Here is a 12,374-nt window from a genome sequence, read left to right on the forward strand (position 1 = left end):
ATTATGTACGGTCTCGCCGAGAAAAGATGATTAGCTTGAGAGCTGGAGAGATCAGGGGAACGGGACATACTTTGGAGTAGAAATTGTGAATTTAATTTCTCAGATACCTAAAGAAGGATTCACGAAAATTCCCTAAGAAACGACACTGAGTGATATCTGGGCAATGGCATTGAAATGTGCGGAGGAAATAGTACAAATGAATGCGCTAAAATAGGACTGTTGGCGGGTGATTTATCAAGTCGATATTAAATACCAAAAACCTTATGAACCATATGAATTCCAAGCCAAGTCTAAAGATAACGTTCCTTAATTAAGGAGCAGTCCGTAAATGTCTATCAGCTCTAGAAAACTAAAAGTAAAAATATTACAACGTTTTTCTGTTGATTTTCCTCTTGAAGTTTCCCTTAATTTATTTGCCTCAACTCTTGTTAGGATAAAAGTACGAGCAACTGCAACATAATGTGATTCAAAAATCATTTGCAGAAATCATTGCAGAAAGTTGCACAGAACTGTGGCAGAAAGTGTTGCATGAAGTCCTCAATATAAACGGGAATTACAAACCATATTTCATCACTCACCCCACATTACACACTCTGTCTCTCTCTCTCTCTCTCTCTCTGTCTAGCTGTCTATCACGTCTCTGTCTATCTTTCATTCGGTTTTGATGGTCTCATTTTGCAGCCGCAACAGCAGCGGCAGCGACAGCCTCTCGCCTCTCAGCCTCTTCTCTGTGCAATCATAGCCAACTTTTGTGAGTTTTTTCTCGTGTTTAATGTTTTATGGCGCACTCAAAAAAACGAGAGCCAAAAAAATGTGTGTAAAAATATGGTATTTATGCGGGAGAGGAGAACACTTCAATTTTTGTTTAAATGCCAATGAAACTGTCATCAAAAAGTTGTTAAGTAATGAAACATTGAAAATAAATGTGTGCCCCCCGAGTGGGGCCGAGCACTCACCGCCTCCACCTCCGCCTCCGCCTCTGCCGCCGCCTCCACCTCCGCCTCCACCTCCACCTTCAACCGCCCAGCAAGACAAACTTTTGGCCTCTGGCAATTGTTCAAGAATTAATAGCCGAAATGCACCATTCCGAGGGGAATGGGGGCGGGGAGCTCTGCTCTTACAATTTAAGCTGCTTCCACCACATTGTTGCACATTTACTTTTTGCAGCATATCAAGTTGAGCGCACAAGTTTCTTGTATATGTATATGTGTATACCCTAGCTGGGGATATTCTCAGCTATTCACCAACTCTTTGCAACGCAGCTGGGGCCCACAATTTATGTGCTCTATCAGTCTCTGGCCTCCGGACACTTGTTTCTTGACTATAAATCTATATGGCTTAGACCCTGTACTGACAGCTGCATCATATTGCTGCTAGTCGTATGGAAACTAGAGATCTGAATGAAAGGATTTATGCACTCTTCTTTTTTAAATTCTTTCATTAATAAAATTTCAGCCAATATTTAAAGCTTTATTCATTGATTCTCGATTTCTTATAACCACGATAGATCGGCAGGGTATCTGCAGCTTCGGCTTTAGTGTTTCTGTAGTTCTTCTTTTTCGTGTGTATTTTTTTATACTTTTCCGTCATATTTTCATATTCTTGGTCTTTTTTAAAGTTTTTTTTCTCCAGTTTCTTTTTCGTTATTGTTGTGGAAAAAGTTTTGCCCCACTCATAATTCCCGATTGCTCTTTTGTTCAATTGTAAATCTGGTTGAAGGAGGTGGGCATGGCATGGTATTGGTTGGGAAGGGATCCGATGGGATGGGGTGCGAGGCGATGCGGTTGCCAGCATTTACTCTGGGATTGGATTCATCTTCAGTGGGAGGGTGGAGGGTGGTTGGGCCCCCTTTGGACGTTGGCACCCACATCTCTGGAGCTCGGACTTGAACTCTCTCCCACTCTCTCTCTCCTCTCTTTCTCTCTATCGTGTACTTTTGTACTCAAACGTCTGTTTTACGCTAATTGGAAAAGTTGCAAGTTTTTTTCCCCCCTCTCTCTCTACGAGTATCTCTCTGTTGTTGGAGGAGCACGCGTTGAGGGTAAGGAGGAGGAGCAGCAGCAGCAGCCGCAGAGGAACTGGCAATGGCAATGGCAGTGGAAAGAGCAGGCCCGTGCGGTGTGTGGCTTTTATTGGAGGCAAATTGCTTAGAGCGATGCTTATTAGCAGCTGACACGGGCCTCATCATCAAAGTTCGGTCCAAAAAAAAAAACAGCAGCAATAATGAGAGACAAACGATGAGAATTTCATACTTTTAAATTGGCCATTAGCCCGGATAAATGTTGGCCTGTCGTGGCGTGGCGTGGCGTGGCGTGGCAGCGCCCTGATAGGCGGAGGTAGTGGAAATCTCTGCCGGCACTCGGCACCCAAAAGAGGCTGAAGATGCCGAAAAGCGGCTGAGAGTGGGACATAAGCCCCTGCATCCTGTAATTATAATAAACAGAAATGACTTTATATTTTGAAGGATGTTCTTGCATCCGCTGTTTGCTCTCGCGCCCACCCGTCGCGCGGTGCCATTCGCCGTCAAGAGTTTTCAGTGGTTCCTATGGCAGTGTGTGTGTGTTTACGTGTGTGTGTGTGTGGGAGGTTTATGCGGCGAATGGGTTTGCGATGAAAGAGATACGGCAGGGATAAGGAGTATTGCCGGGTAGTAAGCGAATCAGATGGTACTCAAAAATAAAATCTAATCTAATTACATGATACAGTGGATGTAACAATATAAAGTAGTTACACAACGATCATTTTAACACAAAACTATTTTTTTTTATTAATATATAATTGATGGAACACAATAAAATGCATATAAAAAAAATTTAGTTATTTATCAATTTTTAATTTTAGTATTTTAATATTCAGCTAGACTGAAGGTCATCAACTAACACAAATTTCTACAAGCGAATCAAATTCGCCATTACGAATAAATTGGGGACTCTCATTTGTATTTTTAAGTCCACCGAAAAGGAAAAACTGTGAAGCTAATATAAAAAGTCGCCAATGCAATATAATGGGGCTAATTTGTGGGGGTTCTAATTTCCGAATTTCCACTGTGTAGATAAATATTATTATTTAATTACCGAATCATCCTATTTGAAAAAGCAATTTGGAAAGTAGCTCTGATTAAGCGCTCTGACTATTTCTCTTCGCCAAAAAGAGACCATAAACTCTAGTGCCAAAGGTCACTTTACACATTGATATGTTTCGCATTGCCAAAAACAGCTATCAACAGACTTTCTGAATTATAAATACGTAGCAGAAATTCAAAACGTTACTTTGTATTGCAAGAATCAACATACATATGTATGTATGTATGTTTAATCCCAATTTATTCACATATATTTGTAAATTGAAACTAAATAAAAGGAAAAACTCTTTCTGCTAACCTCCCAATAATCTTTTCCAAATCAATTTACATCGAATAATTGTAAAACTCTAACGGCAAACATAAGAGAGAAAATTTCCCTGGGACACGTAACGAACATCGCGTACTTTGGCACTGCATAAACATTGTCGCGAGTGTTAGCTGTGTGTGTGTGTGTGTGCTGTGGCTGATAACTCTGCCTTCCAGGCTCAACGCTCACTGCGCAAGCTCACAGAGCGCTGGGGAGCGAGAGAGTAAGAGAGAGAGAGCCGACAGAGAGCTGCTATTGGGATATTTTGTGCTTACAAATAACACAAACAAGAAATATCCCACGACGGGACGACGACTGCTGCTGCTGCCTGCTGCTGCGTTCTAACTGGCAAAAGGTCTAGGCGGCGATATCAACTAAGTTTAGTCTCTCGACTTAAATGGCCGCGTGCGGCAGACAAAAGCGCATGAAAAATTCATACGAATTTCGTGGCGGTCCGTTTCCATCATCATTCGTCGTCGTTCTAAAGTAGTCGTCCCTGTCGTCTCTGTCGTTATCGTAGTATTTCGTCAACAACAACAACGACAACAACAACAACAAGAAAGAAAAACCACAACGGCATAAAGAGCGAACTATACTCCTCCTGCGGCCCTCTAAACGTCTGTCGTTAGGTGTAACAAGGTGTGTGCTGTGTGTGTGCTGTGTGTGTGCGGTGTGTGTGTGTGCTTCGAGTGTGTGTACATTTGTGTGTGTTGTATTGGCAGTGTCGCTGCTACAAAAACACAACAAAAAACAAAAAAACAAAATTGAATGCCAAATTGAAAGTGGTTGACGAGAGGCAACAAAACCAACAATCCAACCGACCGATCGACCGACCGAACCGACCGACTGCAAAAAAACACAACTACAAATGCTAGCATTAAGTGTCCTCTTGGCCCTGGCGAAACGTGAAAGGCAATACTCCTCCTTGCATAGCCAAAAAGTGCAGGAACCGAATGAAATAACAAAAAAAACATCAAGAGCCATAAAGCAAAAGTTGATTAGTTTTTCATTGATTGAAGGGAAAATCATCAAGCTATGGTAGGCAGGCAGGGTGTTACTTAAGTTTGGAGTGGAGTATGGTGGGAGCTTGCGAACCGTTAGCCCTACCATTGGATGGATGGGTGCTGCAGAGGAGGGTGGAGGTGCTGTGGGTGGTGGCACATGCGAGGGGCGACATCAAACGTTTAAATACAAATTAGTTTGGCATGTGTTTCCAACAAATTTCATTTCACTCTCATTCCCTTTTGCTCCCTCTTTCTCGCTCTATCTCTCTCTTTTTTGTACTCCCTCCCTCACACTCTGTCTCTTTCTTTCCTATATCCCTCTCTCTCGCTCTCTCCCATTCTGGCTTTCAACAACTTTCGACGGCATGTGAGGGGGCGACTCTTTTGGGGATTCGCTCAAATTAATTTCTGAAGTTTTTGTATTTTTTGTGTTGGTTGTTGGTTTTTTGGTTTTTGTTCTTTGTTTTTGCATTTTATTTTGATTTTTGTTTCAGCCTTTTGGGCACGCGTTCATTTTCCACTCTCTGATTTTGGCCCCTGCCAATTTTTGGTTAATTAACTCGCCAGCCAATAGTCGAAATTCGTTGTTTAAATTTCACATTGGAGTTCGAAATCGAAATCAAAGGTTAATGTTTATTAGAAGTCGCAGTGGAACCGCAATCCAGGCCTGTGGTGGCAGTTCATTAGGTCAAAGGTTGATTTAGCAATTAGAATCCTTATTTTGCTCTTTACAATAGATAGATGGAATGAATTGGGGCCCGATATATATCATGGACCGAGCAAAAACTGAAATGTTGTATATTTTTTATTCAATTAACTTTTTCTCTGTTGGCAGGCATTTAAATGTCCGTTTCCCGAACCAATTACATCGCATTTGGGCGCTTTCCAGAGACATTTCTATTTAAATAAATTATGGCCAAAATATGGCACTCTCGTATCAATTTCCCTTTTGGCAGGGCGATGAAATTTTAATGAAATTAGACGGCAAACCGATTTCCGCAAAACAACTTTTCAATTTTCGATTGTGGGCGGGGGGGCGGAAAAGCCAATTCAGCGACGTTTGAGAGAGGGGAGAGAACGTTGGGCGGGGGTAAAGCGGTCCTAGTTTATGGCTTTTTAATCATTTAACAACGCTCTTGCCTTTTGCAGTCAACATGCAAATTGCCTGCGTCGGACCCACAACCGATCCCCATCCAAAAAAGAGCCAGCATCAGGACCAGAGCCAAAGCCAGAGCCAGAACCAGAACCAGCATCCGCAGCTGCAGAAGCAGAAGCAGAAGGAGGACCCGCAGCAAAAGCACAATAAAAATTGCCTATAAATGGGCGGAAGAGCCAAAGGAAGGGGAAAAGGAAGGCAGGACGGTCGTTCGCTGGATGTGGAGGCCATGGATATACGCACAAGGACAACAGCAGGAGGAGAAGATGAAGCAGCACCAGCAGCAGCAGCATCGACAGTAGAAGCAGAAGGAGGAGGACCAGGAGAACCACACAGGGTGGTGGGTGGTGGAGTAGTCGAACAGTACAACAAAGCCAACAAACTTCCGCATAGGATGCGCCGGAACGGAAGTTATTTTGGCCGCCTGAACGTGAGCGTGTTCCTCATCTACTTGTGGTGCTATCTGCTGCTGATAATGGCCGCATCTGGTGGCAGCAACAATGTGGTAAACGGCCTCAAATGCTACTGCAATCCGAAGGAATGCGATGTAATACGCTCGCTCGACTGCCCCGGCAAGGGCCTGATGCTCTGGGATCCATGCAAGTAAGTGGATTCCCCACCCACAGCCACCCACAGCCACCCGCTTCGCCACCCCCCCCGAAAATATTATCTCATTCGGTGATGCGTGTGGCCGTCCGGGTGTGCGGTTGTCTTGTGGGTGGGCGGAGCGAAGCCTCTTAATTATATGATTATCCAAATAGCAGTGTGTTCCGGGAATCTCTTTCGAAGCTGGTTTTGGCTTTTAAGAGCAAGCAGGCGGAATGTGGCAAACATTTCCTACCCAAAACATATACCCACATACCCGTACTCTTTGCTCAAGGCTCTGAGCCAGAAGTTCATTCAAAATGCACGCTGAAAACTCTTATAATATTGAAAGAATGCTAAGTTAAGCTAAGAAATGGTAAGAGCAGTTTACAAAATGTTTTCGGCTTGCTTTTGAGTTCCCTGGGATATCCAGAACACACCCATGCTAATTACCAGTAACTTAGTTGGGGGAAATGATGTCTCACCATTCTTGAAAAGTGCCAAGTGCCAAGTGCCAAATGCCAATCGTGGGTCACGTACTCTCTCATCAGCCATTCGCATTCGCATTCACATCACGCATTCCGCGCTAAAGCCCCGATTCAATTGAGGGTGTTAACTAATTGTTAACGCTTATCGGAGCCGCAGTCAGAATCGAATCAATTGCCACTGGGATTCATTTACGGAATTATTACACTCCAATATGCATACATACATACATACAGTACAGTACTGTCCAGCATACATATATATCTATTCACTTCTATTCACAGATGTTGTCGCATCTGCGCCAAGACCTTGGGCGAATCCTGCGGCGGTCCCGGCGGTTTTTCCGGCCAATGTGAGCCGCCCCTGCAGTGTGTGACCAAGCTGCCCATTAGCAGCGGTCTGGGCGTGTGCATGGGTGAGTATTCCATAGGGTGGTGGGGGTGGTGGGTGCAGGAAATAGAGGAGAACATATATTTAACAGCAGCCGTCCTGTGGGGGGGTTATGTCGGTTATATCGCATATGTATTTAGTCGCATCCATTATGCAGTAACATCACGTATTATAGACCAGCTGGCCCTCCATTAATATATCCCCAATCACCTCCGCTCGCCTCAGCAGCCTCGTCCGCACTTGCCACTTGGCCCCTGGCACGTTGGGCGGGTACTCGTCCGATCGGAATGTATAGTTGCGTATCTCGTACAGTTTTCCCTGCATAATGCAATGGGCATCAGTTTGTGCGTTCAGTTTGGGTGCAGAATTAGCCGTAATGCGCCCCAGCGGCCCCAGATTGTGCGATGCGATGGAATTTGAGTTGAAATTGGAAATGAAATAGCTCTGCACTCCACAAATAAACATGGTAGGAGGTAGCTGCTGCTGCTGCTGCTGTTGTTGCTGTTGCTGAATTTTGACAAATATTTGCTTTTGTTTATTGAAAAGTTATTTTGTGCACACGAAAATATTTGTCTTTGTTCGAGACTTGGGGCAGGAATAGGGAAGGGGAAGGGCAAGGGATGGGGAAGCAAACGGAAGTTTAATTTCATTAAATAGTTTTCTCAGCACAAATTTCACTCTCGCTCTCTGTTTTAAGTGCTTCACAATTTCAACTCAAATCCAAGCACAGCAAACACACAGAGTACGGTACGCACCTTTAGAATCGGACAGCCTGTGGGCAAATTGGTGAACTTCTTGAAACGCCTGAAGAGCTTGCCCAGGATATTGCTCTCGTACATGGAGCCCAAGTACTTGCAGCCATCCATCTTCAAGTCGGCCACGTTCATGCGGGTATTATCCTTCTTGTACAGATCGAACGTCGTGTGTATGTCGAAGTACTGGAAGGTTTCGTTCAGCTGAAATCGGGCCGATATTATGGGTGTCCTCTTGCGATGGAGGATGCAGTTCATCTCAGTGATGGCCAACGGCCTCACAGCGCGGCACTTCAGAGTGTTTATAATGATCTCATAGTTATTCTAAACGAATCGAAGAAGGGGGCGGTTACTCCTCGGTTACTTTGCACTCCCTTGAAGATGGTGCAGAACAAACCTTTGCGTGGCCCAGTTCCAGGCGCAGAAGTAGTATGAAGCAGCAGAGGGCAGCACGTGCAAACATCCTTATAATATTGGTTCTATGAGAACTAAGCGGAAAATGTTCAACGAAGTACGCTTTATATAGCAGGCCGTAATTTGAATTTAAATTGAACATTTTCGCTTGCATGGTTATCGCTGTTAATGCGCTGCCAAAATCAAAAGTTCATTTAATGCCTTAATGGACATTTAATGTGTATATTAATCCGCATATATCCATCCATTGATTGCGGTTTAATTTCTGGATAGATTTGCAACACCTGACCGCCCTGACCTCCTCGCATGACAACTGTACCGAGGGGGAGTCGATTGTCTTGCAGCCGGGCTGCGAGATCACCAACAAGCGCTGCCAGTGCTGGCCCATCATGCGCACCTGTCTCAGCGAGCTCTCCAGCGACGGGGCCTCCCCCAATGATTCCCGTTGGCACTTCAAGAACTTGGAGGTAAAGCAATAGACCCACAAACATACCCCCTACGGATATTAATGTGTTGTCTGTTTACAGGACTGCCAGTTAAATTTGCAAAATCTCATTAAACTCGAATTGGAGTTCGATGGAGACTACAAAATCTCACCCAGAAAATTTACATACAAAAAGCTCCGCAGAAAGCGAAAATCTTTGAGGAAACGCATGTAAGTCAGTCCCCAAGGACAACACAACACAACCCCCTAGCAACGTCTAAGAATGCCACTCTTTTCAGCATCATCTTGGACGATTGAGGGTCATATTCCGAGCCATATGTCTATCGTCCTCCCTCTCCTCTATGTTCTCCAGAAACTCAACAGAAACCAAACGAAAGATCTTGTACAGATAGAATGCTTACTTCTAAACGATAATATGGCTATTATAAATACAAATACCAATACCAATGCCAGTACATATACATATAAACATAAATACCTATTCATATACAATGGGATAATGCATACATACATATAAATAATAAAATTAAATAATTGTGTATGAGTATCCTGAGACATTTGTTACTTTATTGCGCGCAATTTTTCCTAAAGAACCCCCCCACAAAAACAAAATACATGCATACATACGAGTACATAAATACATAGTACATATGTATATGTATACATAAACAATATATTGAACACACACTCAAATATGTATGTGTGGGTGTTGTTGCTTTACAAATAATGTTGCAAATAATAAGTGAATAATTAAGTGAACAGAAATGAATGCAATTTGTTTTAATTGAATTTGATGTGAATACATTACGTTAAATTAACATAGAACGTGACGTGAGGCATTAACAGCTGAAGAATGACAGCGCCTAACAGCACGCCAATGGGGTTAGCAGCTAGGGTTAACAGGGCGCTGTTATATTGGGCCTACGAAACGTTAAATAACTGCAGCCCAGAAACAAAGATCCAGGCTAGGTTTTAGCCTAGCATTTAGCATTCCAAAGAGACTCTCCTGCTCAGAAAAAGGGCATACGAAACACAAGTCTGTCCATAAAAAGCCAACAGAATAAACCCAATGCAATTGTTATTGTATGCAAGAATTGCAGCCAGCGAACTGCAACAGCAACTGTCAACGGATTCGGGAGCCAGGATTCGTATTTACTGTCGATATTGTCAAGCGATGCACTGAAAAGTTAAGATTAAAATTATCTCTGCTAGCAGCCGTCTTTTTACCTGTTCTGGTTTTAGGTGTTTTCAAAAATTTCTAAACCGTTTCGCCATTGTGGAGCAGCTCCGGCTGCTCCGATGTGGCCCGATTCTGCACCATTCTTCCCGCAAATGCACAAGGTGGGCTGGCGATACCTAGACCAATTCGCTGCACTCAATCAAACGGCTCACGCTCCCAGTAGAAGGCCCAAGTCAAGCTGGACTTTGTGACCCCCCAGTCCGGGCACAGTATTTCGTTATACTAGTGTTATTTAACAGCGTATGCAAGTATAACAGACAGCGAACTGTAAAAGAGCAACAGCCAGCGCGCTGTTAAAACGTTGCGGCCCACAGTAACAGCACTGTCAAAGCGTAACAGAGAAGTCAATAATTTGCAGCATACTTTTGAGCGGCGGCGCAGAGATAGTTCGCAAAATGACCACACTTCCCAGTGGGGGCGCTAGCGAGCAGAACAATTGAAAAGTTGGAGCGGTTTGCGGTTAAAAAGAATTTGATTTAGATGGAAGCTGATTGAATATCAGGAATATAATAAATCCAGTCTATACAAATCATTCCTCCCACCTGCCCTCTTCTGCAGCTCTTCAGATCATCAGAACTAAAAGAACAAAATTAAGGCAACAACAAAAAGTGGAGAAATAAAGCAAAACCTTTTGGCCTAAAACTCGACCATCAACGGCAGCAGTCGAGTGGGGTCAGTTCTTCAAAAGATCAAAGATATACTTTGGCGCTTAAGTGTTTTCCCTGCACTTCTCTGGCATCTCCCCATCCCCATCCCCATTGGCAACGCCATCCCCCATCTATCATTTCAAGGAGTTTGAGATATTTGTTTCGTTTTCGTATTGAGTTGTTATATTTCTGTGTGCTCTCCGAGCACTCGAATTCGTTAGGCACCTTAGTGGAGCAAACAAAAGCAATTAGACGGCGTCATCTGACAGCCCCAATGGAATAGTTTTTGGCCCCTGGGCCCCTGTCTCGGTCTCGGTCTCGGTCTCCATCTCGATCTCGAGATCTCGAGAGGAATGCGCCGAAGCGTTTATCGATCGCCCTCTGTTGGGATGTCCAACTGCCAATGAGGTACCAGGCTATGAAACTGGGGACTGGGTAAGCGGGGGGAGGGGGGGCTACTGTGTCCAGGGCAGAACAAAAGAACTCAAGTGTGGAGGAGTGAGGTGTTAAAAATTCTACTTTTTATGCTCTTATTATGATTTGCCTCTTTGCTGCTTTGCTGGAGACTTTGATGGACATTTGCGATATGAGAAATTGTGTGTGTGTGTGTGTGCGCTGTCTTCTGTATCTTTTCTTCTTTTGTTTCACTTGTTTGACAAGCGATGCGTACAAATCAAAGCAGGGATCGGACAGAGAGAGGCTCGATCTACGAGTACGAGTACGAGACGGAGACGGAGACGGAGACTCCGACTCAGACTCGTCTGTTGTTTGATTAATAGCCGCACAATTGATATGTTAAGTGGTAAATTACTCCATTGGGACGCAAATGTATATTGAACAATATACACACACACACATACATATCCATATATACATATATGTACACAACAAAAGCGGGCAAATTGTTGTTTGTTTAAGGCGCCGCCGCAATGAATCCGAGAGATGCCTATCGCAAGGCCCGAATCTTGGAGCCCGGCTCTCGAGGCGGAGCCTAAAGTGCGTAAAGTGATTTAATTTTCGAATGGGCGACGCGACCGTCAGAGAAAGTTTATCAAATCCACTTACATTCGATCGATTATTCAATTTATTGAATTTGATTTGATTTGAATTTTCGCCGCAATAGCAAAGCTTAGAGAATTTTATAAGGTTCGTTGGTTCGTTGGTTCGTTCAAATTAAAACCCATTAGTCTACTTTTAGCACGCACTCAGCTCTATTTTGGTTTTGTTTTATGGTCCCGTTTACAAGTTTTAAATCAAAACAAGAAACAAAACCATGCCGTGCCATGCCGATCCGTTCCGAAACGAAACGAAAAATCCATTAAAAGAGGAGTAGAATTCAAACAATAGGGGGGGTGGGACGGTGGGACGGTTGGGGTTGGCGTTTGGTGTCATTAAATTTTTGCCACGCCATTAAACCCATGGCATTCCTCGTGATTTGTTATTGTTTTATTGAAGAAATCACCCGCAGAAGTGTTATAAAAATCATTTAAAAGTCAAGATTGCCATAGATTTGATTCGATTTGTAGCCGTTTCTTTGTTTTTATGTTTTACTTTTTTTTTCTGGTTTATATTTATGCACGAGAAAAAGCCTTCGTGGCGCGGCTTCATGCTCAACTAAAATGATTTAATTTCGAAACGTGCCCGGCACATTTTATGATCAATTTTCGCTTTAAATATAGATTGAATGGCTCGGCGAATTATTTAAATTTTATTTCGGGTTTCGTTCACGTATTCCGTTTTGTTGCTCTTTTTGGCGGCTCTTCGGCTTCGGATATCATGTGACCGATGAAGAATACTTATTGGAATGTGATTGAAATTGATCATTAGTCATAGATATTGTACTTAGATGTACATACATATGTATGT

At 43.4% G+C, this 12,374-nt stretch overlaps 2 protein-coding genes across 4 annotated transcripts in view; one reads left to right on the forward strand and one right to left on the reverse strand.

Annotated features, from left to right (window-relative positions):
• The window catches only part of LOC111067911, a 45,734-nt gene extending 36,357 nt beyond the window's left edge, over positions 1-9,377 (forward strand). For 2 of the 3 annotated variants that reach the window (XM_041592548.1, XM_041592549.1), the window contains 5 exons: positions 5,543-6,152; positions 6,905-7,035; positions 8,450-8,643; positions 8,704-8,831; positions 8,900-9,377. In XM_041592548.1, coding sequence (XP_041448482.1) covers positions 5,713-6,152; positions 6,905-7,035; positions 8,450-8,643; positions 8,704-8,831; positions 8,900-8,918 — 912 coding nt within the window. In that variant the 5' untranslated portion in view covers positions 5,543-5,712 and the 3' untranslated portion in view covers positions 8,919-9,377. Of the gene's footprint in view, positions 1-3,937; positions 4,029-5,542; positions 6,153-6,904; positions 7,036-8,449; positions 8,644-8,703; positions 8,832-8,899 lie in introns of those variants that run through there. The other variant, XM_022357254.2, reaches the window with a different exon arrangement.
• On the reverse strand, positions 7,135-8,225 carry LOC111067916. Its single transcript, XM_022357262.2, has 3 exons — positions 8,160-8,225; positions 7,766-8,086; positions 7,135-7,328 (listed from the first exon to the last, which is right to left on the reverse strand). Exons 1-3 carry the CDS (start codon positions 8,223-8,225, stop codon positions 7,173-7,175), a joined length of 543 nt encoding a protein of 180 aa, XP_022212954.2. The 3' UTR covers positions 7,135-7,172.
• Positions 9,378-12,374: the final 2,997 nt, after the last annotated feature.

Source organism: Drosophila obscura, unplaced genomic scaffold (genome assembly GCF_018151105.1).
Source record: "Drosophila obscura isolate BZ-5 IFL unplaced genomic scaffold, ASM1815110v1 contig_181, whole genome shotgun sequence".
NCBI lineage: Eukaryota > Metazoa > Arthropoda > Insecta > Diptera > Drosophilidae > Drosophila > Drosophila obscura.

Bases quoted from the DNA above. Each gene is read 5' to 3' on its own strand.
- LOC111067916 (XM_022357262.2), bottom strand. From the start codon at position 8,225: ATGTTTGCACGTGCTGCCCTCTGCTGCTTCATACTACTTCTGCGCCTG. The intron at 8,087-8,159 runs GTTTGTTCTGCA...CGATTCGTTTAG, and splicing joins TGGAACTGGGCCACGCAAAG to AATAACTATGAGATCATTAT. The intron at 7,329-7,765 runs GTGCGTACCGTA...TGCATTATGCAG, and splicing joins CAGGCTGTCCGATTCTAAAG to GGAAAACTGTACGAGATACG.